This window comes from Anser cygnoides, chromosome 1 (genome assembly GCF_040182565.1).
Source record: "Anser cygnoides isolate HZ-2024a breed goose chromosome 1, Taihu_goose_T2T_genome, whole genome shotgun sequence".
Lineage (NCBI taxonomy): Eukaryota > Metazoa > Chordata > Aves > Anseriformes > Anatidae > Anser > Anser cygnoides.
The window spans coordinates 201,540,195-201,566,723 of record NC_089873.1 but is presented as its reverse complement, the minus strand read 5'-3'; the positions used below and the strand labels follow the sequence as shown (position 1 = coordinate 201,566,723).

At 42.2% G+C, this 26,529-nt stretch overlaps 1 protein-coding gene across 10 annotated transcripts in view; it reads left to right on the top strand.

The window, feature by feature from the left end:
* FAT3 (FAT atypical cadherin 3) overlaps nucleotides 1-26,529 on the top strand; it is a 420,625-nt gene that overhangs the window by 387,352 nt on the left and 6,744 nt on the right. For 5 of the 10 annotated variants that reach the window (XM_066989896.1, XM_066989899.1, XM_013178096.3 and 2 more), the window contains 6 exons: nucleotides 6,039-6,507; nucleotides 16,152-16,305; nucleotides 17,430-18,085; nucleotides 19,604-19,717; nucleotides 23,570-23,629; nucleotides 26,020-26,055. In XM_066989896.1, the coding sequence (XP_066845997.1) occupies nucleotides 6,039-6,507; nucleotides 16,152-16,305; nucleotides 17,430-18,085; nucleotides 19,604-19,717; nucleotides 23,570-23,629; nucleotides 26,020-26,055 (1,489 nt within the window). Of the gene's footprint in view, nucleotides 1-6,038; nucleotides 6,508-16,151; nucleotides 16,306-17,429; nucleotides 18,086-19,603; nucleotides 19,718-23,569; nucleotides 23,630-25,559; nucleotides 25,636-26,019; nucleotides 26,056-26,529 lie in introns of all 10 variants that reach the window. The other 5 variants (XM_066989902.1, XM_066989900.1, XM_066989903.1 and 2 more) reach the window with 4 other exon arrangements.

Below are 26,529 nucleotides of genomic sequence, written 5' to 3'. Positions count from 1 at the left end.
GTACTTAAGTATGTTGCTGGTTTAGCACCAGAAGGCCCAGCACCAACACTAAACCCCAAACGAAGGTAGAGTTGGAGGAAGTTTAGACCCACCACATAGTACAAACCCATGGGAGGACAAGCAGAACACAACATCACCGTTGGGGCGTATAGTGGCATTGATTTTTCTCAAGCAAGTCTCCCCCATTGCAGTCTATTTAAAAATTAATGCTGCAGTATGGTTTTCACTGTTTAAATGACCAGCTTAATTTTGCGAACGCATACATTTATGATAACTTTAGTGATGGAAATATTTCATAATCATAGCACGGTGTCCTTGGATGAATAATCAATTCCATGGAGCAAACTGCCCGTCTACTACTTTGCTGAAAGCCTACCAGCTACACTGTGTTGATACAATATAATAAGGGTGTTATTTATTCAGCTGTTTCAAATAAAGCAGCTCATCCATCGATTTTGAGAGGTTGGCCATTTTTTCATTGCGCGCTCCTGCTTTTAAGACAATTGGAGCAAAATGAGATGCAGGTCGATGGCCTTTTTTTTCCTTTGGAGGATTTCATATGCTGAAAACAGTATCACCATTTCCTTTTTCCTATATAGCATCTATCTGGGAAAAATAAAAGTTAACAATTTAGAGCGTAATGAGGCCATTCCAGAAGAAAATTCCACAGTTTATTTCATGTTTTTAAAGGAATATAGTGGAGATTTGATTTGATTTCTAGAACTCAAAGGATTAAAAATAGGTAAAGGAAGAGTTTCTCCTCATTCCAGAAATATAGCTGTTAAATGGTAAAAGGCAAGCATATGGTCTCCTGTCCAGGCAGTTAATGTGAAACTTTTCATGGTTTAGTTAAGTGTGTATTATACATTTTAATGCATTACTGCTGCATGGCTTCTGCTGGATAAGACTGAAGCTTGGATATGATCCCAGCTATGGCTGGAGTTGAAACAAGTAATATTTTAATTAAATATACCGTTTTACACAAACGAACCCGAAATGTAATTCAGCTAACGAAATATTTCCCCTGATAGATTAGTAGGCAGCATGCTGTATCCATGGTGTGTGACTGCAGATGGACTGTGTGAGCCTAAGGTGGTCTCAGAAGAACCATTTGATCATTTTATTACCTATGTTGATACACAAATATGAATGTTAGCCAAACATCTTAGCCAGGCTAATATTCTAATATAATTTACAGTATGTGCTTGGCTCCATTTTGCTCATTGAATGAAACCATTGAAATGTAACAGATTGCATCACCTTTTGGAGCCGTCTCCGTTCTTTGTACTTCTCTGCCCACTTTGTATGTGAGGAACTTTGTGTCTATAAAAGCATACATGTTTAAGTGTGCATTTACCTCACTGTCCTAATGAGTGCAATGAGAGGCAGTGTAACTGAGCCCAGAAAGCTTTGAGAGGTGGGCAGCTGGAAGCTTGGTGGGAATTTCCTGCCCCTGTGGTTGAAGCAGCATCTCCCAACTTTCATCTGGGTGCAGAGGGTCTCTGCATTACCAAGGCATTGCAGGGTTTGCAGCTCTCTGCTGTAAGATGGAATAACTCAAGCTTTCTGCTGTGTTTTTTACATAGCTGGAGAAAAAAAGCAAAGTGTCACACGTTCAGTCCTGAGCTGAGTCTGGTGCTATGAATTGTCAGTCAGACTAGTCATCCCTCTGAGGTTATTGTCTGGATAACCGCTGAGCCCTGGCACAAACATCGGTCTTTTATTGGATTTCCATACTATTTGTTTGCATGTACCTCATTTAGTCAGAAGTTTACTTAAAGTTCAGCTGTTCGTGGTATCAAAGTCAAGGCTGTAAGCTAAGATTCCCCTTTGAGGATGAAACAGTGCCCCTGACGTTACATCAGTTATGAGGAATCACAGGAATTAACTGCTGAATCGAAGTTCTGCAGCTGAATTCTCAGTGCTTAGGGGAGGAGATGTCTTTCTGCTCTTTTGCAGTAGACCCTTCTCCTCCCTGCCCTGCCAGCCTAGCAGCTAAGTATGCAGGACAGGAGCCCTCTGGTGTTCCTCAATCCTGTTAGAGGCTCGGGGCCAGCAGGGGACAAATAATTCCTCCCTGCCCCACTACAGCAAGGCCTGTGACCATCCATTTAATGAAAGTATTTTTATGGTCCCGGTGCTAGGGGATTCTGCGCATGTCAGAGTCTTTAATGTATTTATCCATAAAGCACCGGTGTGAGGTAGGGAAATGATGTTACCCTTGTTTTACCGATGGAGACCTGAAACTGATGACTTGCTTGAGATCCCAGAGGAAGAGTGTAGCAGAGTGTGGATTCCCATGCATATCTATCATACCTTAGGCTAGTACTGCAAGTTGGACCATCCTTCCCATCTTTCACTCTAGCCTAAGGTGGGGGTCGCTAGTGCCTTTTTAATAAAAGGAAGGAAGCACAGCATTTCAGATAATATACATTTATCGTGTATGTCAGATCATCTGCTGGCAAAAAGAAATAAAAATGGATGAGAAAGATGTATAAAACATATTTTAATGGTGAATCTTATACTTCATCGTTTCCCATATATAAATGCTGCAATATTTATCCCAGGTGCTCATACGTGGTGTTGTATTTATAAAGATAATTGGAAAAGCATGTTCTGTGAATAAGGGCAATAGATATGCAGGCAGTAGGTCCTTCAGGGTATAAGTAGTCTTAGGGGAGGTATATGTATGTCATATACAATCAGTAGTACAGTTTCCATAGGAAAAAATTCTTTAGAATAAGAAGAAAGTTAACTGCTATCCAATGATGGCCATTTTTCAAAGTGTAATATGTTGGCATGTATTTTTCCACGCGATTTGTATTCCTGTTGAGACAGACCATGCTTTCTGAGCAGCACCTTCAAGGTTTGTGGACTATTTTGTTGCACAGAGCAAAATAAAGCTATTGCTCCAACTCTGGAGGAAATAATCTCAGGGCATCTTGTTTACCGAGATTCCTCCTGAGCAGATGCATTAATAGGCCTAATTTCAATCTGCAGAAATAGTTTATAGCCGAGTTTTGAGTCCTTTGAGAAAAGACTTTTTAATGAAAAATGGTCCAGACTTACTTTTCTGTGCATCCGTTAGCCTTTTTTTGATTGAGCTGTAGGAGTACCAAGCAACATCCATCCCTCAAACGTGTTACAATCACAGACCTCATTTCTTCTCAGTTTCATTACATGCTACAGGTCAAGGACTTCAATATAACCAGTTGCCCATAGCAGGGCCTAATTCTCGTTCTTCTGGCTCCTTCAACATGCGATTCACCCCTCAAACTATGCAGAATATTTTAGGTAGTGGACATTTGTGTGGAGCTCACTGTGTGCTTAGTGTCTGCATCTGCCCTGTCCAAGCAATTGCAGACCAGTGGAGCAGTGGTGGCACCCCACCTGGACCATGTAGCTTGGCTTGAGGAACACCCTGGTTCAAATTCAACTGGTCATGAGACTGAGATCTGGAAAGCAGAGACACGAAGTCCAGAGATCATCAGAAGTCAACATTTTACCCATAGGTTTTTTCTCCGAGTAGTTTTGTGAACCTCCGAGGGCCGTAAAGTGCTGACAATAACAATGATATGATTATCGAGGGGGAACTTTTGCTTTAATGTCTGATATAGACTCAAGTTTAGTGAAGACATCAGGCTGGAGCACTGGCAAGTGGCAAACAGTACTCAGACTGTAATCTGAGGAGTATTTCTTTGCCTAGAGTAAAATGTATGGTCTCAAGTGGTTTGGCCTATGAGCCATTGACAGCTGTGGCACCTCCACTTTGCTAGAGGAGAGCAATAGCATTGTGTTACGGATAAAGTGGTGCACAGCACAGTTTGTGCTGCAGGAAAGGCTGCAAAAGAACACAGCACCTGAACTTTTCAGGGGGATAAATAGTGGGACAGATCTGTCTTGAGATGGGGTTTGCAGGAATAAATACATCTTAGATTATGGCATAAAGGTAAAATAATTGCAAGAATTTTCAGATAGCTTGAATCCAATTAATATGTCATAAGACAGTTCTTGATGGATTTTACTTTTAGACCCTCCCTATGGGGGGGGGGGGGGGGGGAAGGGCTGTATTATTTTACAGTTAATGCATGGGCAGATTAAATGGGAAGCACATCTACGCCCCATTCCCCTCCAGCACTCCAGCTTGCCCATTGCCTAGCACTCATTAGCCACATTCCCTTTATAGCCACCCTCCTGGATGAGGGGCATAAGTGAGAAATCATAGAATCATAAAATAGAATCATAGAATAATAGAACAGTTTGGGTTAGAATGGACCCTTAAAGATCTACTCCAAACCCCTGCCATAGGCGGGCAGAGATCTTTCACTAGACCAGGTCACTCAAAGCCCTGTCCAACCTGACCTGAAACACTTGCAAGGATGGGGCATCCACAACTTCTCGAGGCAACCTGTTCCAGTGTGTGTCGTAACAAATCGCATCAGTTTCTCTAAAGCCATGAAGCCAGCATAAACACGAGGAAAGGAGGAATATTGGAAGCCATCTTATGTGATGTATATGCAGAGCAGATAGTATAGCCTCCCTGGAAAATAACTGACTTCTGGCCAACCAGAAATTTAGAATTAGAACTGGAACTAGAATAGCTCAGTTGGAAGGGACCTGTGCAGATCATCAAGTCCAAGTATCTGACCACTTCAGGGCAAAACGAAAGATAAGTTGAGGGCATTATCCAAATGTCTCTTGAACACTGACAGGCATGGGACATCAGCCAGCCTTCTCTATCCCAACCAGTAGGTCCAGGAGGGCACCTTTCCTCGTTGGCTCACTAAGTGCTTGTGTCAGGAAGTTATCTCCAACATGCTTTAGGCATTTCCCAGGCTTGCTGGTCACAGCAGTATGATATTTCCAGCGTATGGCTTTGAAGTAAGAATCTTCCATAAGGATGAGGGCAACTGATCCAGAGATTTCCCCTAATTGCCTATAGGATGGCTCATCTGTGCCATCATGCTGGGTGGGCGGTCAGTAGTAGATATACAGGACGAAATCTGCTTTGCTGTCTGTCCCCGTAACCCTCACCCAGGGGCTCTCTGCTACATCATCCCCAAGACAAGGGCTGTACAGTCACATCTCTCCTTTTTGGACAACGCGACACCTCCACCTCGCCTGCCCTGCCTGTCCCTCCTGAACAGCACTTGAATCGTGGGACTCATCCCACCAAGTCCCACTGACAGCAATGGTATCATAGCTCTGGGAAAGGACCAAAGCTTCCAGTTTGTCCCATTCATTCCTCATACTGTGTGTGTTGGTATACAAGCATTTTGGACATGCTCCTGAACCCTCAGAGCTCCCTGGAGCATCATAAATGCTCCTGTTAGCCTTGCCACCCTCAGGCAGTGCTGCACCAGCCCTTGGCTTAACCTCAGTGTTCCTAATGGTATCCCCTTCCCCTATCTGTATCACTGTTACCCTTCGAGGTGCTGAACTTAGGCACAAACGCACGCCTTGCTGAGATGCTCCAAAAGGTTACAGAGTCACAGGATGTATGCGTGACCAGAGTACATAACATCCACAGCTGATAGCAGTGATCATTGACTTTATCTCTCTCCGTCAGAGGTGGCTGCTTGCCCTGAGGCACTGTCTGGTAGCATCAACCACCGGCAGCACAATCGCAGCACACAGGTGGACAGCAGGTGGACAGCAGGACTTGCTCAGAGAAGCACAACGGCATAGCAGCAGCGCAGCAGCAGAACAGGAGTCCTGTGGTCCATGCCCTGTTCAGTGAGACACCCTGGGCTCCCAGTCATCCCATGTGTTATGCAGCTAGATTTCTATATTTTCTTCATATTTTCAGTTTGCCTAAGGTAACTGGCTTTTGGTGAATACTAAGTAGCAATACTTACTACTGTGTGTTTATTGCTGATGATAAAGGCACAGCTTCTTGCTATTTCAGCGTCATGTAGGAGACATTTTTAGCACTGTACAGAGACTGGAAATCCTCTGTTTTTGCAGATTCTCTATGAGAGCGTATTACGAGACATCTGAGTGTCTGAAGCGCTTTGATTTCTGTTCTCCTCCTGCAGATTGTGGATGGCAAACTCTGGTTCCAGTTGGACTGCGGGAGTGGCCCGGGAATCCTGGGGATTTCTGGCAGGGCCGTCAACGACGGAAGCTGGCATTCTGTCTTCCTGGAGCTGAATCGCAATTTCACAAGCTTGTCCCTGGACGACAGCTACGTGGAGCGCCGCAAAGCCCCCCTCTACTTCCAGACTCTCAGCACGGATAGCTCCGTCTATTTCGGAGCCCAGGTCCAAGTGGATAACGTCCGCAGCCTGACCGACAAGAGAACGACGCAGGTCTTGAGCGGCTTTCAGGGCTGCCTGGATTCAGTCGTCCTAAATAACAACGAGCTGCCGCTCCAAAACAAACGCAGCAGCTTTGCAGAAGTGGTTGGCCTGACCGAATTAAAGCTTGGCTGTGTCCTCTACCCCGACGCCTGCGAGAGGCATCCCTGCCAGAACGGCGGCACCTGTACCAGCGTGCCATCTGGTGGTAAATATTTTGCATTACTTTATGGGTTTTCCCCCTCGTTTTCCCCCACAATTTATTGTCGGAGATGGTTTTACGCAGCAGCATGTTTGGAAAAAAAAAAAAAAAATCTCATGAACTCTATAAAACTCTGATGGATATTGCAAATTGTGTAAAAGCTGTTTGCTCTATAAATAAGGGTGAAACTGTGCCCCTTCTCATTGCATTAGTATTCCAGGAGGAAATTGATTTATTGGCTGTTAGGATAATCCTATTTCTATAGAAACCAATAGAATTACAATTACTGTAATGCTCAGCTGGATTTTTCAGGATCCATTTACAGCATCGAAGGTTGTACACGAAGATGGTGATTTCGAACGTCCATCACAGATGCAGCGGTACCGTTGCCCTTCTCTGTTTCTGAAGCTGTCAGAAATAATTACGGAGCTGTCTACAAACACCTTTTGTGACTACGTAATTTGATTCCATGTCTGCATGTAGAAGAGAGAGTCCGCACTATTATAAACCCCCAGAAGTATATTTTACAGCTTCCTTGGAGGCCTGAGTGCTTCAAGGTCTGCGTAATACCAAAGTTTATAGGGCATTGATTTAAACGGTGTTCACGTTAGGGTTTACTGTCCAGTGGTTATACAGTGACTTGTGTGATTTGGTGGTAGTAACTTACTACCTAGTAATCTAGTGCACAAGGTACCCTGACCATAAGAATATCTTAGTAGGAAAAAAGCGAATGGCATACATACAGGGCCTTTTTTGTAGGGCTCTTCTATCTCTGCAGTGTACAGCTTTCCCATCCAGTTTTCTGTGCTGTATTAGCAGAAAGCATTATTCACCTTTTCTGGCAAACTAAAAATCTGCCACTGTGAGCTGACAAGATCTGAGGTTCCCCTTGTCCTGGCAAGGACATTTTCCAGTCCAGAAAGGAGGATGCTTAACAGGGAGGTCTTCTGCAAGCAGAGAGCTTTCCATTCACTTATTGTTAGTGGTTTGGTTCATGTTTCCCTAGGGAAAATCCTGCTAGCCTTTTTTTATGGACCATCTAACCACTGTCTAGGGCTTTCTGCTTAACTGTGTCCATGCAGTTCCCTCATACCCGTAAATGTAATTTCTGCTTTTCATTGTTTTCAGCCTCACTCTCATATTTCCCTCCTAGTTCCCCCAGGAGTAGGTAGTTTTCTGCACTCTCTAGCTCATTTTCTTGGTTGAGAGTTTGGCTGTTACTTCAGAATGTCTTTGAAACCTGCACACCTGGAGGAAGCTGCAGGACACATTCCCTGTCCTCCCCATGCAGCCTCATGCTGGCACCAGGGTCTTCTAAAGTCTTCCCAACCCCTCACCGAGACTAAGATTTTCTGTGCCCAACCTGTGTGGTGCTTTTAATTAGGGTATTTTTGTGAAGGTGCTGTTCACAGAACTGTTTTTGTTGGTTATTTATTAATTTGCTCATTTATTTATTTATTCCTAAACTTCAGAAACTTCCTAAGCCTTAAGCCTCAAGGCTGAAATCTGGTGAGCAAAACTGACTGTCAGACATAAGTTTTCTGTCCTTATATAGTAAGCCCCAGCAGTGTGGATTTCTGATGCTGAGGTCTCAGCTAGCATCCCCTCTAGATCCTTGGCTTCGATTCAGCTGTGTCTTCTCCTACTAGCATTTACTTTCATTGTCCTCCATAGTTAATTGATTTTGTGGCTCTGACACTTCTACCTTAAGAAACCCTGGGCTATATACAGTTCATGGCTGTCCTCACTATTTTAGTAAAAAAAAATAAATATATATATGCATACATTTATGCCTGTCCTCAACTCCAACAGTACATAGATGCCAATGAGCTTGTATCTCCCTCCAAAAATTAAATAGTGCACTTCAGTGGAGGAGTTTGCACTTAGCGGAGGAGCTGGATTTTGCTTCTGCAGAGCACGGGGTGAAGTCACGGAGTTTCCTGGGATGTCTTGTGCAGCCATAGGCAGAAGGGGTCCACAGCTCATCTGGGATTTATTTGCAGTTTGGCCCAGTGAGCACTTCTGCCTGCTAAATGCTAAAGGCTGGGCTCATGCCCTGCCTTGGGTTGTAGTGAGCAGGGTGAAGGGTGGATCAGGGGTGCCATCGGTGTTGCTGTCGGTGGATGGAGATGTGCAGACAGGTGGGAGCAATGAGACACAGGGCTGTGCAGCACAAGGATGGATGCTGCTGCTTGCTTTTGCCATTATAGGTCTTTATTTACTGAGGGAAGGTAAGAAAAAGAGAGCTGCACAACAAGGGCAAAAGAAATTCATCCTGAGGAAGAAGGATGCTGCGGCCACTGACAGAATTATTTAAAAACTATGTAAATCCCTAGGAAATGGATCTGTAATATGTATATGGACATAACACAACTTTGATTCAGACTCCATGCTTAATAAATGAGGTTAACCATTCCCTAAGTTAGCATCCTAGGAAGCACGAGAACAACTCCTTCTATTGATTTTATTTAAGCCTATTTACAGTATTGCTCAACGATCTCGTGATGAGTAAATTGAAACCTTTCTAATGAACTGCTTCACAGCAATTGTGTGTGCTTTTTTCCCAGCTCCCTGTGCATGCCAATTCACACTGAGGGGAGCAGTGGGGTGGGGAGAAACCAGTGGCTCTGAAGGTTGGACCCATTTTATTACTGGAATGGCACGCACAGTTTTCTTGTCAACATAACTCGCTGCTGGAATGCAAACGCAGAGCTGATTTAACTTGCCTGCCTTCCTGCCTCGGTGAGGGGGCATGTGCCCTGTGGGGATGTTTCAGCTGCCTGCCGTTCAAAAATCTGTTTGCTGTTTTTACTGCCTCAGCAGCGTATGTAAATACGGGATTGTTATAAAGCCATAATTCCAGCGCAATGGGCCCTGACTGTACATCGGTGGCTCTGTAGCCCAGCCCCATCAGGAAAAGTCATGGGCAGTTTTTGTTTTTTTTTTCCACCAGGCAAAACAATTCTGCTGCTAGTGTCCTCCATGCACAAAAAGACCATGTAATTAAATTCCTTAGAGCGGAGAGCCCAACAGCACTGCAAACGCTAGTTACGGAGCCACAAATTGCAGTGTGCATTTAAGAATCGCCAGACATTGTGTTCGCTGACATAGACGCTAGCAAATGGATTTCATTTAAAATAGAATAAAAATGTAATAAATCTTCATTTTTTTATCTTAAGAAAGGAAACGAAAGCTTTTTGGGAGAGGAAACATTAAAAATACACTGTGCAAGCAAAGTCACATTTCCAGTCCCAGGGCATTCAGTAGCATCAAGATCTCTTTACTAATACTAATATCACTAATATGATATTTTCTTCCTATTAGCATTTCTGGAGAATAATGGTCCTTTGGAATAATAATAGGATTTATTTTAATAAATGAATTCTTTAATATGAATTTTACGGAGCAGATTTCATATGCTGTTAACATCCTTTTTCTTAAAAAAAAAACACCCTACTGTGCTTTACAAGGAAATTAAGAGAGAGAAAAAGAAAGCACATATTTGTAGCTAACTTTAAAGAAAACAGTCAAGTAAAGGTTATCCAACATTGTAACATGAAAGTTGCTGGCTGCACGCCAGAAATCAAAGGGGCCGTGTCTAATTTACACACAATTTGCATAAATTGATCATCTAAAATGCAAACTCAGTAATAGTACTCCTGTTGTGAGTTCTTCCTTTCAGTGTAAATGCCTACTGTCCTGTTCCCCGTTAATAAAAAGCTGCCTCTGATTGCTTCTTAGTTCATGCTGCAGCTATGGGAATAGGGTAATATTATGGCCCTGTTTTGGGAATTGCTAAAGCGGGGCTTTGTATGCACGAGGAGTGTGAACATATGGAACAGGACGACAAGATGGGGATCTTAGCCTGCAGGAGGACGCATAGATAGCTCAGATGCTCTGAGACATTGCTGGGAGCACAGAAGACCTTCTCTGCTTCCAAAATCTGGTTTCTGGACCACCAGAAAGTGGCCATGACAGGAACCTCAGCTTGCACTCATGTGTTTCCACAAGTCTGAATTAAGTCCCGTGGCAGCAGTGGATGTCGAGCGCTATCTCTGTTTAAAACTGAGACAGGGTACAGTGTGTCCTGGGACCCCACGGGGACATCTCATGCATGCTTAAAAGGGCCTGGGAAAGGGGGAAAAGCACTCAACGAAAGAAAAGCACTCAGCTAACAACCAGGAGAATCCCAGCAGAAGGAGACTTCAGCTTTAGTATAGTTTTCTTGGAGCCATTGGAAACCACAACCCTGAAATATAGACCACATTCTTCCAGATTTTTAGTCTCTGCCCTTAAGTATGGGTCAGTAAAGCTATTTTTAAAGAAAGCTGTTAGCATTTTGAAACCTGACAAACTGCCTCGCGTTCCTTAACGACTTGGCTCTTTGGACTGAAATTTCCCAAGAAAATTCAACCAAGTGTTTAAAGTGTGGTTAGGCTATAAGCTGCTGAATTCGAGGTCTTAAAATGGGAAATGTCACACAACCTTAATAATAGAGTGGCATTACTAGTTCTGCCAATAGTAAGTGTATGTTTATCTGCTTGAATAACAACATGAGCAATCACAGCAATAGAAAGCTTTACTGTAATCAAATCTGAATACTGAGCCAAGCTTTCCAACCACAGAGAAAAACCTCGTACTTGAAAAGCCTACAATTAGAAGTATAGTTACTTCCTTTTAATGTGATCAGTCCTGTATACATCTGGCTTTGATTGAAGTAAACAGCTTATATGAGTAGGCAATTTTATTTGAATAGGAAGCATTTGAGCAAAAATGTCAAGCAAGTCAAGGACTGTGGGCAGAGTGTAAAGACAGAAAGTCACTGCTTTTCCTTCTCCTCATTTTTTCTTCCTTCCTTTTATTTTTTTATGAACAGAGTTAAAATCCAATGGGAGGAAAAATGCAGCTTGGTAACTAGGTGGTAATTTTAATACATTTTAAAGCTAGTTGGCAACATCAACCACACGGGTGTTTTTGAGGTCTAGGTAGTTGGTAATAATGACATCAGGGGAAAATGGGTGGTTTACTGCCATAGCTGTGAATTCACCAGCTCTCTATTCTGGGTGTCTCTTTCACATGAGCACAAACAATCCAATACGCTGTAACGTGAGTGAGTACCAAATGTGTGTCAGTTCATTTTTAAAGGTTTTCACATATTCTAGATTATTTCAATCTTATTTTTAGCTATGCTTTTAGACATCTGGATTTAGATTCACAGTTTCAAAGCAAATACACACCAATCCTCTCATAGAAGACACCAGTTCAACATAGGCTGAGGCTCATTTTCCTACTAAGTTGTAACATAAAGCAATGATCATCTCTTTGAAGACAGTTAAGTTACATCCGAAGTGGCAGGAATATGTATGGCTGAAGAACACACAGTTCTTGAAGCTGGCCAGGTATATCTCTAAACACACCAAAACATAAATGTTGTGAAAGGAGGGTTTTCACCTTCAGCTTTCTCATCAGTTAACTCACCGCAAGACACTATGTGAGCAGGGCCAAGGGTAGGCCTGTTTCTTGACATTGAGTTTGTCAGGTCTAGCAGCACAGCAGGAGAAGAAACTACATGGGGAGATCAAATGCAAAAGCGAATGCACGTAACAAATAAAAGCCAGCTCCTCTTGCGTGTGATAGATAGAAAGAGAAGCATACACATGTTCAAAAAAAGAATTGGCAGCAGTTAGGAGCGTCCTCTTCAATAAAGCCAAGTAAACCTGAGGATAGACAGACATTCAGATGCTCAGGCTGGGAATTCTACCAACAGAGATGTTCGCTGCATAACAGCATCCCATCTGCTGATGGCACGGTGCCTGCCTTTTGCCACTGTCGCTGCTTACCAAGTGCCAAGCAAACATAGGTATAGACAGGAAGCCTGTGTGGTGTCCTCACGTGCAGCTTGTTGCTCTTCAGTAACGTCTGAGCTGAAAAAGCCCTTTTCTTCTTGACTAAATGACTGAAAAGGGACACACCAAGAAGTCAAGAAGAGAAGCTGCTGGAGTCAGAGGATGTGACACAGCTACTTGGGGGGGGGACTCAGATTACTTGAAGGAGCATGAGAGAAACCTAATAAAACAAACAGAATGCCTAAGACTATATCTAGGCAGTAGAGGGGTATGTCTGTGTAAGTGTTGGGCAGTAGTGTTGCTCATTGCTTGTGGTTCCTTATAGGTCAGCTGTTGGTACAGGCTGCTGTGGCACATGCTGGGGGGCATTGGTCCTACCCTAGCACATGTGTTTGTCAGAGCTTTCTGTCTTTCTCTTCTGGTTCCCTCTGAAGTCATACAGTTGTGACAGCATGAGATTTGCTGCCTTGGAGAATGCGTATCAACGTTTTTCAGCATCAGTATGCAAAATGAAATATTCATATTTCTTGGAGGGAACCCAGATGGATTGTATGATCTTAAATGTTGATGAATTTCCAAAACTTCCAGTGCCTTCACTGTGAAGAGGAGAAAGCCCTAGATTTCTTGAAAGAGTAATGTACTTTTTGGACTGAGAGGACAGGGGCACTTAGCCTTTTCTTCAGCTGTGTTGTCCTTGGACATGGGAAGTTTGCTTATTATTCTTGCATTAAACAGATGGGAAGAAATACATGATACATTGCCTGGATATTAAAATAAAAATATAATAAAAATTCTTTGTTAGACCTAGGATGCAGTCCTGACCAAAAAGGTTTTATTTAGGATTGCACTTTGTCCACGGCCATGTGGCCACAATGTGCAGCACCAGGCAAAATTACAGCCTCTGCCGAGAGGTTTGGAAAAGCATAAAAGGTCTGGCAAGTCTGCTGGCCGAGTCAACCCATGCTGTGAACTGAGCCATCGTATCGGCTCTTCGCTTCCCTACTCCATGGATTTGGACATATGCTTTGCTGTGCTGGAGCTCTCCCGGATGAATGCCTTGCAGCTCTGAGTGTGTGTCATGGGAAAGTTCAGTGTCTTTTGCCAGTGGCTCAGCATTGGCAGGTGTATGGCAGCGCTTCTAAAAGGAAGAAAAGTCGGTGATAAATATTGTAATTTAACACTGCCTTGTTTTATTGCCTCTTTATTCCTAGCTTTGTTGCCTTTTTATTACTAACTTTGATCCCTAGACTTAGAATCCATGCTGAATATTTCAGCCTTCGAATATCTGACTGCGTTGCACTATCATTAAATCAACTTCAGTCAAGAATGTTGGCTTTCGTAAGCAGACTATTCATTTCAGTTTTGTTCATACATCACCCAGTAGAGCTCTGACCCATCTGGAGCATTCACTTTTATCTCCTCTTGATAAAAAATGCTAACTGAAGTTAGTGCATCTCTATTATAAACAATAGACAATGATAATAATGAATAAGTCCATCTTCCTTTTATACTTAATTGGAAAAAGGATTTTTTTTTAAATCAAATTCTCGGGTTGTTTGCAGTGAATAAATGTAACAGAACGTGTTACAGGATGACAACCCAGAACTTAAGTAAGTGCAGCTGAAATGAATAAAAAAGGTGAAAAGAGTGATTTGAAGGCTTTGTCTTTCTACTGACTGCCAACTAGCAACATGGGTGCAGAAAGCTGTTTTCTAAAGTCACTTTAAAGTTTTATAGTTTTAAAATGTCAGTTAACAAATAGAAGAACAAATCTATTCTGCTATTGCATAAGGCAACAAACAACATTTTCATTTCACTTAAACTCACTGAGACCATAAAAATATACAAACATTACTGTAAATTTTTGAACCATAGATGTCACTATTCAGTCATAAAAAGTAGCACTGAAACAGCCTTATTTATTCATGTTATGATTTCTACCTCAGGCATTTCTGGTATTTTACCAACTAATTCTGAACCTTTTGTAAGGGTGGCATCAAAATGTGATGCCTGCTGCAGTCACAATTTTGTTCTTCAGTCCCATCTCTCTACAGGTCCAGAAAGCTGTTGGCATTGTCTGGGTGAGATGTGTATAAAACACCAAAAATAATCCTGTCTTTCTTGTGCTGTCCAAAACACAATTTCTGGGAATCCTTAAAGTGGAATTGTTTCTTTTCTTAATTCTGCAACTTTAAAACAGCAGTGCTTCTATTTTTATTTTATTTTATTTTATTTTTTGTAGCATGACAATGAAACAGCATGATATTTGAGTATCTATTTCTTATATCTTCAGTTAGATGGGGTTGGACTCTTGACTGAATAAGCCAGTAAATCTGGTTCCAAGTTTGTTCTCTGAAGCTGTCCTCATGAAAGAATTCAATTAGGGTGACCGAGCAGGGTGAATTGAACTGGATAAGACATAAAAGATGTGTGAGTCCTAATTCAGAATTACTTTTGCCTCATACCATCACTGGGCTTCTCTGCACTGTTTCTGTGAAATTCTCTTCCTCGTAACTGTGCCAGAAACTCCTGCCTTGTTTCCTAGAACTGGGAGAATGCATATATATATATATTTCAAATGTGTAGATATAAGGATTTTTTTAAAAAAATATGTTTAAAAATCTCACCACTGTGACACAGTATTTCAGGTATACCAGCTTTATCTCCTGTAATTTTGACATTGAATTGAGCTGCATTGAACCATTTCAGCTCTAGGTCCAACAGTATTAATGGCAGGAAGATTCCTTGTTACAGGTGCTTAATACACCATTTTCAGTTGCTTTGGTTTGAGAATCCCGTAACTGAAGATTGCCTACGCATTGGTTTGGGACACTTAGATTTTGAAAGTAGTTGTTCCTTGCTCTTTTCAAGTGAAAAAGCAGTCAGATTTCAATATCCAGTTCACAACATAAAGACATGCATTGTCTCACTGGATTTCTTTATGACCTTAAATGAGGTTCTTATCAATGTCATTGTGCCATATGAAGTCACAACGGAAAAAAAAAAAAAAAAAGATTGACGTTTGATACTTGGGGTAGAACTGATGGTTTCAAGAACTGTTTCTGAGTGATGTTGCTCTCTGCAAGAAGCATGGAAGAAAGACTTTGATCCTCTGTAGAGTCCCCCTCCACTTGAGTGGTGCTACACATGATTTATTGCAGCTAGTGATTAATCAGTCTCTTAATAGCACACATGGCACCTAATCAGCTCTGATTAGAGGTGGTGTTGCCCAGTTCAGCTGGTGTTGTGAAGTTTATAGTTCATGCCTGGGTGATGCACCTTATGAAAGCGTTAAGTATCACTATCAGGTGTTTTATTATTGCTGTCACATCCCTGCTGTGTTGTCCTTGTAAAAGGCAGATGTAGAAGAGCTCTCAGCTCATGTGTTTGATCTTTGATGGAGCCCCAAAAGAAGTGTCGGCTGCTACTATTGAAAAATATGGTCTTTTGTTTCAAAAAAAGTGGGAGATATATCACTGATCCAGAATATTTACCACAACCAAGGTTGTTCACAGAGGACATTTATCCTTACCTGAATGATGTTCAGAATAGTTTGGGCTGCACTGATTCCTTTGGTCCCTGTTTGTAGAAATAAGCTCCAATTGCTCAGACATCTGAGATAAGCAAATGCTCTACTGAAATTAGTGTGGACCATGGAGATGTACCAGAATGTCTATAAACATCCTCTTTGCCCCCCAGGACAATATTTTTTTTTGGAGAAAATTAGCCAAATGGATTCCCTTGCTTCTAGATAGATACAGCGGTGGGCTTCTGATATATTTCTTTGTGTCCCTCACCTCCCAGGCTACCAGTGCAATTGCCTCTCCCAGTTTACTGGAAGAAATTGTGAATCAGAGATCACAGCCTGCTTCCCAAATCCCTGCCGGAATGGAGGCTCATGCGATCCCATTGGCAATGCTTTCATCTGCAACTGCAAGAATGGCCTGACTGGAGTAACGTAAGTAAACTTTTCCACATGGGCAATGGGAGCATCTCAGTTCACTGGTGGGATTTATTTTTTGATTAGTCATTTTGTACTCAACTAAGGGACATGGTTTAGTGATGGGACTCAGTAGGTCGGGTTGATGGTTAGACTTGATAATCTTGAAGGTCTTTTCTAACCTAGACAATTCTTTGATTCCCCTGCAAAAAGAACAACCCCAAAGTCAGTGCTTATATCAAGTGCAAACTAAAGAGAGATGAGAAATCCATGAGGTTTCTGAACTTGGCTGCAAAGTTTTGTTTCAGGCTATGATCTTCAAATGGTTTTCAATGATGTGGACACCTAACTGTTAGAGGCTTTTTGAGAAATCCATTAAAGTCTGTGGAATCTGATGTGTAATTTTTTTTTTAATGGATCAATTTCAGTCACCTTAGACCTAGCATAAAAGCCTAATTTATTGCATTCATTTTTTAAATTCAAGCCTTGATCATATATATACTTGATGTAGAAACAAAAAATCCTCTGACCTACTTCCTGCTTTTTTCTTCTGCTTTGTCTGTTTGGACTTTTTGTTTTCTTTTGCCTTTTTGTTGATCGCTTGTTCTTCTCCCCACTTCTCTCTGTTTAGGGTTCCTGTATTTTTTCTTCCCACTTCTCTAACATTTGCTCATTTTATCCCCAGTCCTAAATAAATTCTAGAAGTCAGTATATCCTCCTCTCCTCTCAAATTAGTAGTCTCTGAATATTTTTACTACATTTTTTCTCAACTCTGTTTTCTCCTTGAATCCCCCTGATATTTATATTGAATTCCATCCTATGGTCCAAAAATGATATAAAAGTTCTGATATTTTCTATTACGTTCTGTGAAGATATTATTAGGATCAAGGAGCCTTTTTCTATCAGATGTTTTAAACTCTTATTTCCTTCTTGACGTTTTCATTTTATTGTCTTAAAAAGCCATGGAATAGCTGCAGAAAAATTTAAATACCATTAAATAATATGATAATAATATGATAATTTGCCAAGCACCAGCAGGTTGTTCACTGTAGTTGTACCACTTTGAGAAGATAAGACACCACTTATAAGCTGGGCTGTTTGCTAAGTGTTCTCCAAACCCTATGTTCTTTTCTTCTTTTAAGGTGTGAAGAAGATATCAATGAGTGTGAAAGGGAAGAATGTGAAAATGGCGGCTCCTGTGTCAACATATTTGGTTCATTTCTGTGTAACTGCACGCCTGGTTATGTGGGACAATACTGTGGTCTTCGCCCTGTGGTGGTTCCCAATATACAAGCTGGGCATTCATACGTCGGCAAGGAGGAGCTGATAGGAATAGCTGTGGTCCTGTTTGTCATATTTGTGTTGATCGTCCTCTTTATCATTTTTCGCAAGAAAGTGTTCAGGAAGAACTACTCCCGCAATAACATCACGCTTGTACAGGATCCAGCCACTGCCGCCCTGCTCAACAAGAGCAACGGCATCCAGTTCAAGAACATCAGGAACAGCGGAGACAGCAGGAACATCTACCAAGAGGTTGGGCCTCCACAGGTGCCCGTGAGGCCAATGGCCTATACCCCGTGCTTCCAGAGTGACTCACGGAATAACCTGGACAAGATAGTGGATGGGCTTGGTGTGGAGCACCAGGAGATGACGACGTTTCATCCCGAGTCCCCTCGAATCCTGACAGCCAGGCGGGGTGTCGTGGTGTGCAGCGTGGCTCCCAACTTGCCCACCGTGTCTCCCTGTCGCTCCGACTGTGACTCCATCAGGAAGAGCACGTGGGATGCTGGGACGGAAAGTAAGTAGCACTGCATGATGTCCTCATTCTTCCCCACCATAGCTAGGGGTCACTCTCAGGGTGCAGCTGGTAGAGCAGCACAGCTACACTTAATGCTCTATCCTGAAGGCTAACAAACTTCAAATTGTTATATTTCTCAAAGAAGGGATTTGGTTTATTTTAGAGATGTTTGCTTTAGCAGAGCAGGAGGTTTCTTTTCTTAGCCATGTTTCCTCTTTTTAGTAATATTTCCTAATAAGCGTTCAACCCCGTTGCAACACAACTTTGATCAAAAGAGTCAACTAAAAATCCATGATCTAGGAACTTTTTTAGCCCTATTGTTTTAGGGAATAAGAACAGATAATAGAGAGAGAAACCTAGTACTGCCTCATATCCAACCTGCACATTTTCATCTAAGGCAGCACATTGGCCAAGGTCTTCTAGTGAAAAAATGGAACAATTTTCATTCCTTCAGGCTGTATTTCACAATTGTGTTGTGGTTGACCTTTTTAGCCATTATAGTTCTGCTGATTGAAAGTATCAGCATGTAAGCCTCCATACGTGCTCTGTTCTGTATTCTCTTGGGTGCTCTTGCCACTGACACTTCTGGTATCTGCATGAATTTCTGCACAGCATGATGCCACACCATGGGGATGGACCTCAGCTGTCAACGAGTGGAATCAGTGCAGCTTCATTACTGCAGCACTCACTCCATCGACTATATACCCTGCTTCTCAGCAGGAGCAAATCAGCTGTTACTATATGCAGGTGCCCCATGCTGGGTAGAAATATCTACAGGTAGCAGGTGGAGAGCTGTACTTACGTGGATTGACTGTTTGCAGCACCTGAGTGTGTTCATTCATAATTAACTAACACATCTGTCTCTCAGTGCTTACTGTGAATGATATGTTTTCCTTGTTATCACTCACAGAATGTGTATTTGAATGTCTGTATTTAATTACATGTGAACTTATACCACAGGCTGCAGTTACATTTCTGAACTGTAGAAGAGTTGTCAAGACTGAATGTCCTTGATGAAAAACAATGTAAATTGTAGCATAATCTACTCTACATCAATGGTGGATTCAAGGGCCACTGATGTAAATAAAAAGATGCCCCATAACTTTTCTAAGCTTTGAGTGAGCCTATAAAAAGGCTCTTAAGTTAGGAAATGGACAGTAAAGATAAATGCAACTGTAATCTCTTGTATAAGATGTTTATACCACATTTTTAGTCATCGTTTTCTTTGCCACTGAGACTACATGGTATCAAAAGCATCTGAATACAGATTCCTAGATTATGATGGTGTTAGCTACTCAAGAGACTCTTTGGGCTTCAAACACTTCAAAAATCTGGGTATCGTCATCAGCTGCCTTCGTGACCAATGGGTCAATTCCTCTGTCTGGAGGAAATAATTTTATTCTGACAAAAATAATAGAAGACTACCTGTGGGCAGCATTTAGATGGCTCCGTGGTATAAATAGGCAAATGCTCATACATATAGAGTACCATTGTGCTTTGTTTTTGCTGTCAATGAAGGTAAAGGGGTTGATGACGCTGAAGAAGTGACCTGTTTTGCAGGAAGTAATAAAGGCAGCAACTCTGAAGTACAGTCCCTCAGCTCTTTCCAGTCTGATTCGGGTGATGACAATGGTAAGAAATGATTTTATCTTTATTATGCTGGGGACAAAGGCATTTAACTCTCTTTCTAACATTATTAAAAACAATTAGAAGACATCTGGAAAACCCTTTAATGATTTTGGAAGTCAGAAAGTCCTGGAATCAAACCTTCACTTTGTGGCCATTTTTTAAATTACAGGAATGTAATTAAAATCTTGATTCTTGGAGCTGTTGCATCAGTACCGAGCTTTACAGTAAATCAGTTATGATAGAGCAGGCTTATGTTGCCAAGGTAGAAGTTGACTAATAGGTAGCAAGTTAAGCTGTAGGTTTTCCATCATTTTCCCTCTTGAAAGAGGATGACTTTGATGTTTCATGAGTCAAATGAAAGGAATTTCTCTGCAGTTTGCCAGGTCTCATTCACAGTCCCAACAAAACTCTGCTGGTGCTCAGCACGCAACAATGAGTGGATGGGACAGTCCTTGGTGGCTTGGCCTCTCCCTGGCAATCACAGTTCAGCTAACAATAGAGCACTATTAAATCCTTACTCAGTGCATATTAGTTGCCCCTCTCATGCCCCTACATCATTATCTCAGTGGGTGACGTGGGCAGAGCCATAGGCAGCCAGAAAGTGGCATGCAAAGTCAGACCAAACCTTTGTTCCTAAGTCCCATGCATGTTGAGCAGTGGTGCTGAGAAAACCCGTGATGTTTCTGCCAGGGAGGGATGATGGATGTCGGGGAAGACTCATGCAGATACACAGAAAAAGATTAGCACAAAGACATTACACTTAGATTCCTCAGATGCCAGTTAATGAACTGTCAGGAGACTCGGTTCCTCAGTCAAGTCACGCAGCTCTTCCCTAGGTACTCCTGAATGTTGGAAAAAGCACTTAAAGTGAAGGGCACTTGCAGTTCCTTTTGTTTCAGCTGTGACTGAAGCATCATGAATATTTTTGTTAAACTTCTCAGCACTTTTTTGTGCCCCCTCCCCCCCAAAAAAAACCTTTTGTGATATTGTTTCTATAATAATTATCCTTGTATTCATTTATTGTACATGGTTACTTTTTATATCCCCCAAATTCTAATAAGGCTTTTCAAGCATCTTATCCTGCCCCCATTTGAGGCAGTGGCACAGTACCCACTGAAATTGAATTGGGCCTTCTGTGCCCGCTCATTTTTCCTGAAACCTACGTTGAAAATATGGCCTTTAAAGGTAACAATTCAAGTTCAAGGTCTAAACAAATCAATAACTTCAGAGAGAATGAAGAAAGTAACTTAAATCATCTGAGTCATTTTTCAGAGGTCAATGCAAGACTGCACGTTCTGGCTTTCTTTCAGTGTCGGCTTGGTTTTGCAGTGGAAGAACCTAAAATACAAATACAGGCATAAGTAAGCATATTCACACTCACATAGTTGTACATAGGGGATAATGGATATCCCTCTTGAAACCATAAATTCTTCCCCCTCCTGTCATTTTAATTTTTTCTGCTTCACAGCCCTGCAAAGGTTAAAAGGTTGTCAGTGGAACAGCAGTGAGTACAATTCAGCGTTCTGGGAAGGCAGGAGAGGCTGCTCCTTTTCCAGGCTTCTTCCTCCAAAGCTGAGGTCCATGTGGCTAGACAGGGAGGACATGTTTTCGTTGTGCTGCAGTAGAAATGTGCCAACACCATCTTGTGAAACTGGTGATTCACTTCTGACTGGGGAAGCCTGTTTTGCACCAGAGAAGCACTGTGACGCATCCTGCTGAAGGTGTGACCAGCCCTACGTTGTTCAGTTAGTGTCAGGTGCAGGCAACCTCCACCCACCCTCTCCATGTTGCTTGGAGCCTTGTCTTTTTGCATTGAAAAAAAAAATATATGCATATATTTTTTTCACCCTGCAAACATTTTGGATGTGATACTGAGCTGGAGTGTACTCTCTCATTTCTACCTCATTTAAATTTCTCAGCTCCCCTAGACTTGCTGAGAGTAATTAATGGTATTCCCTGTAATCAAAAAGCAATATTTTTAATGGTCGCAAAGAAAAATAGTTGCCTGCTCTCAGCAATAATGTTTTGAAAACTCATTTCAAAAGCAAGTTACAGGTCTCCATAATAAGCAATTTGGAAACAGGAGGATGTGGCAAAAGTGGACCTTTAGGTCACCATTTCACTGTCATTGAATTGCTGGTTGTGCTGAGCAGTCCAAGGAGCTGCTGTTGATGATGCCAATTTTCCACCCTTGGCAGTGCTGGATTTGGATGTTCTGTTACACTGAACTGCCTGGGGTAGAAGTTTCCCTCCCTTCTCTGCTCAGCTCTCACCAGAGCCATCCCTTAGCTGCCACGAAGACTCTTGTGCTGGGCCTGATTTTTGACCTCTTGTTTTCACTCTCTGTTTTCCGTAGCTCCCAGATCCCTGGCAGAAGCACCACCTTTCCTTCTCATATTACCCATTCCCATTTGGCTGACATTCCCAGTAGTGGAGGGATAGAGAGGTCCTTCTTCTTGGTGGAATTCTTTTTCTTTCCAGCCCTTCCTTGCCTTGTCTCACTCACATCAGCAATATATGGGGAAGCCAGGACTAGGATGGGGCTGCAACCTTACTGCCAAGGCAGTGGTTCCCCCTAGCTCTGAGAAGGCTCCTCGTGCATCTTTTGGCTGTTCTCCACCTCTTTTTCCAGCCACACAGCAGCTAATTACATGGTGCCACCAACTTTTCCATAATGTTTATTTGCATTAGCCAATACAAGCCTCCCTTACTTACACGATTACCAGTGCCACTGATGTTATAAACACTCAACAGAGACATAGAACATGTTTTGTTTGGTTTATCAAGGCTCTTTTTGCCAAGCACTCACAAGGACTGAGGAAATTGGATGAGTTACTTGATCCCATGCTCAAAATTTAACACAGTCCCCTGAATGTTCAGCACAGAGTTGAAAGCTGCTATTGCTTTAAGTCTGAGTCTAAGACCTCTATGACCTCTAAGTCTATCGGCTGTGTGAAACAACAATGTGTATCTTGCACAACATTTCGGGTCTTCTTCTTAGCCTGTTCCAAAGCAATCAGTTTTCTTCTAGCTGAAGACGTCAGAAAACCCAGTACGCACTGAATGTAATGGGAACTTCCCCTCTGGTTTCACTGGGTTTTATCTCAAGTAGTCAAAGGCAAGGGTGTTAGTTTGTCCAAAATTCAGATCAGCTAGAAGATCAAACACTGTTCCTCTCTGTGTTAAAAGATTGTGTGGCCTATATTAATTATTTCAAGGAAAAAGTATATTTTGGTGAAATAGTTGCTGAGAACACACAAGGCATTTATGAAAATATTCTGTCAAGCAGAGACCTAAATTTGAGCCAAACCTACTTGACTGTGTCCATCTAATTACGGGAGTACTGTATAATGTCCCAGAGGTATTGCATTACATGGCTCAAACCGTAAATAAGTAAAACATTCCTCTTAGGAAATAGATTAAGCTTAGCACTGTTTCAGATGGTACGTTGGTCTAAAAGATAATGATCCCTCGGAGCACATGGCATGGTCTCTGGAGACCTTTAAGCAAGAATGAATTAGAAATTAGTGTCAGGTATGCAAGATACTGCTTTGTTTAATTGAATCAGCTGGCCAGTCTGCTTGAATTTATGAGGTGATACACATCATGCCATATGCCTTTTTGGAAATGCTGGTTTGGAATTTATCACCACTCTGAAAATGTATTGGGTTATCTGAAATGAAATGTCCTGCAACCCACTGCATAAATCATGCACTGGTCGGCAGACTTTTTTTTTCTATGTCAGTTCTGTCTGTTTGAGAGAATTTATTGTGGTAACATATGACATGTGTTTTAAATACTAACCTGAAGCTGTCCTTCCCTTCCCTTTATTTTCTGCTTTCCCTCCCCTGCAAGCTTCCATAGTGACTGTCATACAGCTTGTCAACAATGTAGTTGACACTATAGAAAATGAAGGTATTTAATTTTTTTTCTTTCTTGTTATACAACAATGCTTCTTGTTTTCATTGTGAAACACTCCAGCAGAATCTCACTAATCTACACTGACAAGCAAACCTGTGGTGGGGATTGGGATTTGCAAATCAGCATATTCACCAGCAAACCCAAGAACATCAGGGTGGTGTACCAGAAGATATCTATGGGTAACTGGAGGTGGTAGAAAAGGTGTCAAGGCCATCATCATCTTCTGTTCAGTCAATGTTATTGCTTGCTTATTGCCATTGCCTTCAGAGAGAGTAGGATGAGATTGACAATGGAGCCAAGTCACTGAGATTGTCCCATCTACAAAGGATGGGAAACAGAAGATCCAGGAAGGCTGGCTGTAAAGTATCCTGGCTGCAGTAAAGTTGGCTTATGCACTCCATTGGCAGTACGTGGAGAGGAGCAAAGTAGTGGAGGGCAGGTAGCTGGATTCTCCCAGCTAATAGTGTCAAACTGATATATAGACATAACTCCACGTATGACACAGCAAGCAGCCTGCCTACCATTGCCCTTCCCCTGGGGTTGCTCTGCCTACTGAATGAGCGTGGCAATATTCAGCTCTGCCATTGGCCCTCTGGGTAATCTTAGACCCATCATGCTACAAGTGGTTTCCCTAACTGTAAAACAGAACATTACAATTTGCCTCTTTGATAAAGCATTGAAGAAATGTGATATACCAAAAATAAATATTAGTTATATTTATTTGTGAAGCATTTATCCTATTCTTGGGAAAATGTCAACTCAGCATCAACTTGGTTATCCACAAGTCCAAAATATAGTCTATAGTGTATTTTCTGATTTTCTGAAGTGTAAGATTGCCATTCTTCTGCCTTTTGTATAAAATGAACTAGCCAAGGTTAACTCAAAAAGAAAGTCCCACTCAAAAAAATAAAAAAAAAAAACTGAAATGAAAGCACAGCCACTGTAATTGTCCCTGCATTCCTAAAGGAAAGCATAAGCAAACACATTGGCTTCCTATCATGCTTTACAAGTCAGAAAAAGCCAACCTGGCAACAATTTCAACAGGCTGTCACTGAAAATGCTTAGCCCACTTCCCCGTTCCTCACATAAGGGTTACTAATCTTGAATGCCCAGCAGCAGAGCTGGTGAAAGCAGTGCACCGTTAGTTGCACAGGGGCTGCGGGTGCATCGCGGTGGGAGGAGGACAGGGCTCCTGCCCCGGGGAGCTGCAGCGGGTGGTGCGAGTCAGCACATTAGTGAGGTTCTCCTGGATCCCGAAACCACACAGCTCGGAAGGACCCGACGCATCTCGGGTGCAATGTCATTACACTGACTGAAAGACAGCAACATCCGTATCCAGCAGAGAGGAATGACGAAGGAGAAGAGTGGTTAGGGCCGGTTCAGACAGTGCCGCTAAAGCTGCGGTAGCCCTAACCCTCCTCAGCCCAGGCTAATGCAGAGCAGGTAGAAAGCTGCTATCTGGCTAACAAACTAACAAATAAATCACTGTCACCACGCAGCATATGCGGTGATAAGGAAGGGCAAGAGTGGTGTTAATAGATGGAGGCCTGGAGAATAGCCTTCTCTGACCTCATCTGTGCCAGAGATTAAGGACTGTCATGCCATAAGGTGCTGCTCATCGGACCAGACCTCCTCCAGCAAGGCAGTCCAGAGACCTTGCCCGGTGACTTCTTGCATGAAGCCCAATAACATGTGGCTGAACAAGAGCATCTCATCTAGAAGACGCTGCAGCTTATTCCCCGCTCTTGTCACACAAAACCTCTTTCCTTGCTCTCTCCCCAGCCCCTGCACCCTCTCCATACCGGAATGCCTCCCTCCCCACCAGCTAGCATGGCAGTGCAGGTGGGAGGTGGGTACGGGGTTGCGGGGCATTGTAGCTGACGGCCCCATTAAATGGCTTTGTATTCTATTCTATTCTATTCAGGTTCTTATACCGTGCCCATCACCATGGTATCTGAGCCCAGGTGGGCCCAGATTTGTTTGAACCGGCCCTGAGAATGGTAGATTCTTATTTTTCTGTTTCAAAGTGAGAGAGAAATGTACTTTGCAATTATAAACCATAGAGATGGTGGATAGCCCTTTTTGTATTAAGAATTCCGGCTGTAATGTAATTCCATATCTGTTCAGTGAGGGTAGATAATTAAGATATGATAGAAAAGGAATATAATGCACATGACAATCATTTCTTTATGTATGTCTGCATTTGACTGGGCAAGCTTATCTTGTACATTAAAATAAAGAACAATTTAAAATCCTATTAAAATGACACCAAGCCAGCTGTACTTTAGAAATATGCATGCAGAGTTTTGTATTTTCACATGTAAGACTACGCTGGTAACACGCTCAAAGTTACCAGTTTTTACTTTTCACTTTGTATCTAACAGTGTCTGTTATGGATCAAGGACAGAACTACAACAGAGGTGATTTTTCTGAGACCCTTTCTGCCTGTTGGACTGTGCTGGGGTGGGAGGGCACTGACTTGATCTGTTTTTTCTTGAACTGCTTCACATGTTTTCTTTTGTTTGAATTCTGTCGGGTTGCAAATGCTGCATGAGAATGGCCAGACACTTTTTTTTTTTTATTTCAGGATCCAGTTCTCAGTCTCTTGGTTGATCAGATTGTTTGCTTGCACACTTCCTTTCTTGAGACAAAGTCATTGGAGGTGGAAGGGGAGATTAGATGTTTTATCATAAGCATGCTGCCTTTATTTTTTTTTCAATTAACTGTGAAAAGCATTAATTCAGAGATTTTTGTCATTTTGATTTGTCAGCGTCATGGTTTCTAATACAACCTAGTAACACCCTAAGATGTGAACACGGCCTTAGATTAGCCGTGTTTCATTTCTCTGCTTGTTCGCATTAGCATCATCATGCCATTTCGTCCTCCTCTCCTAC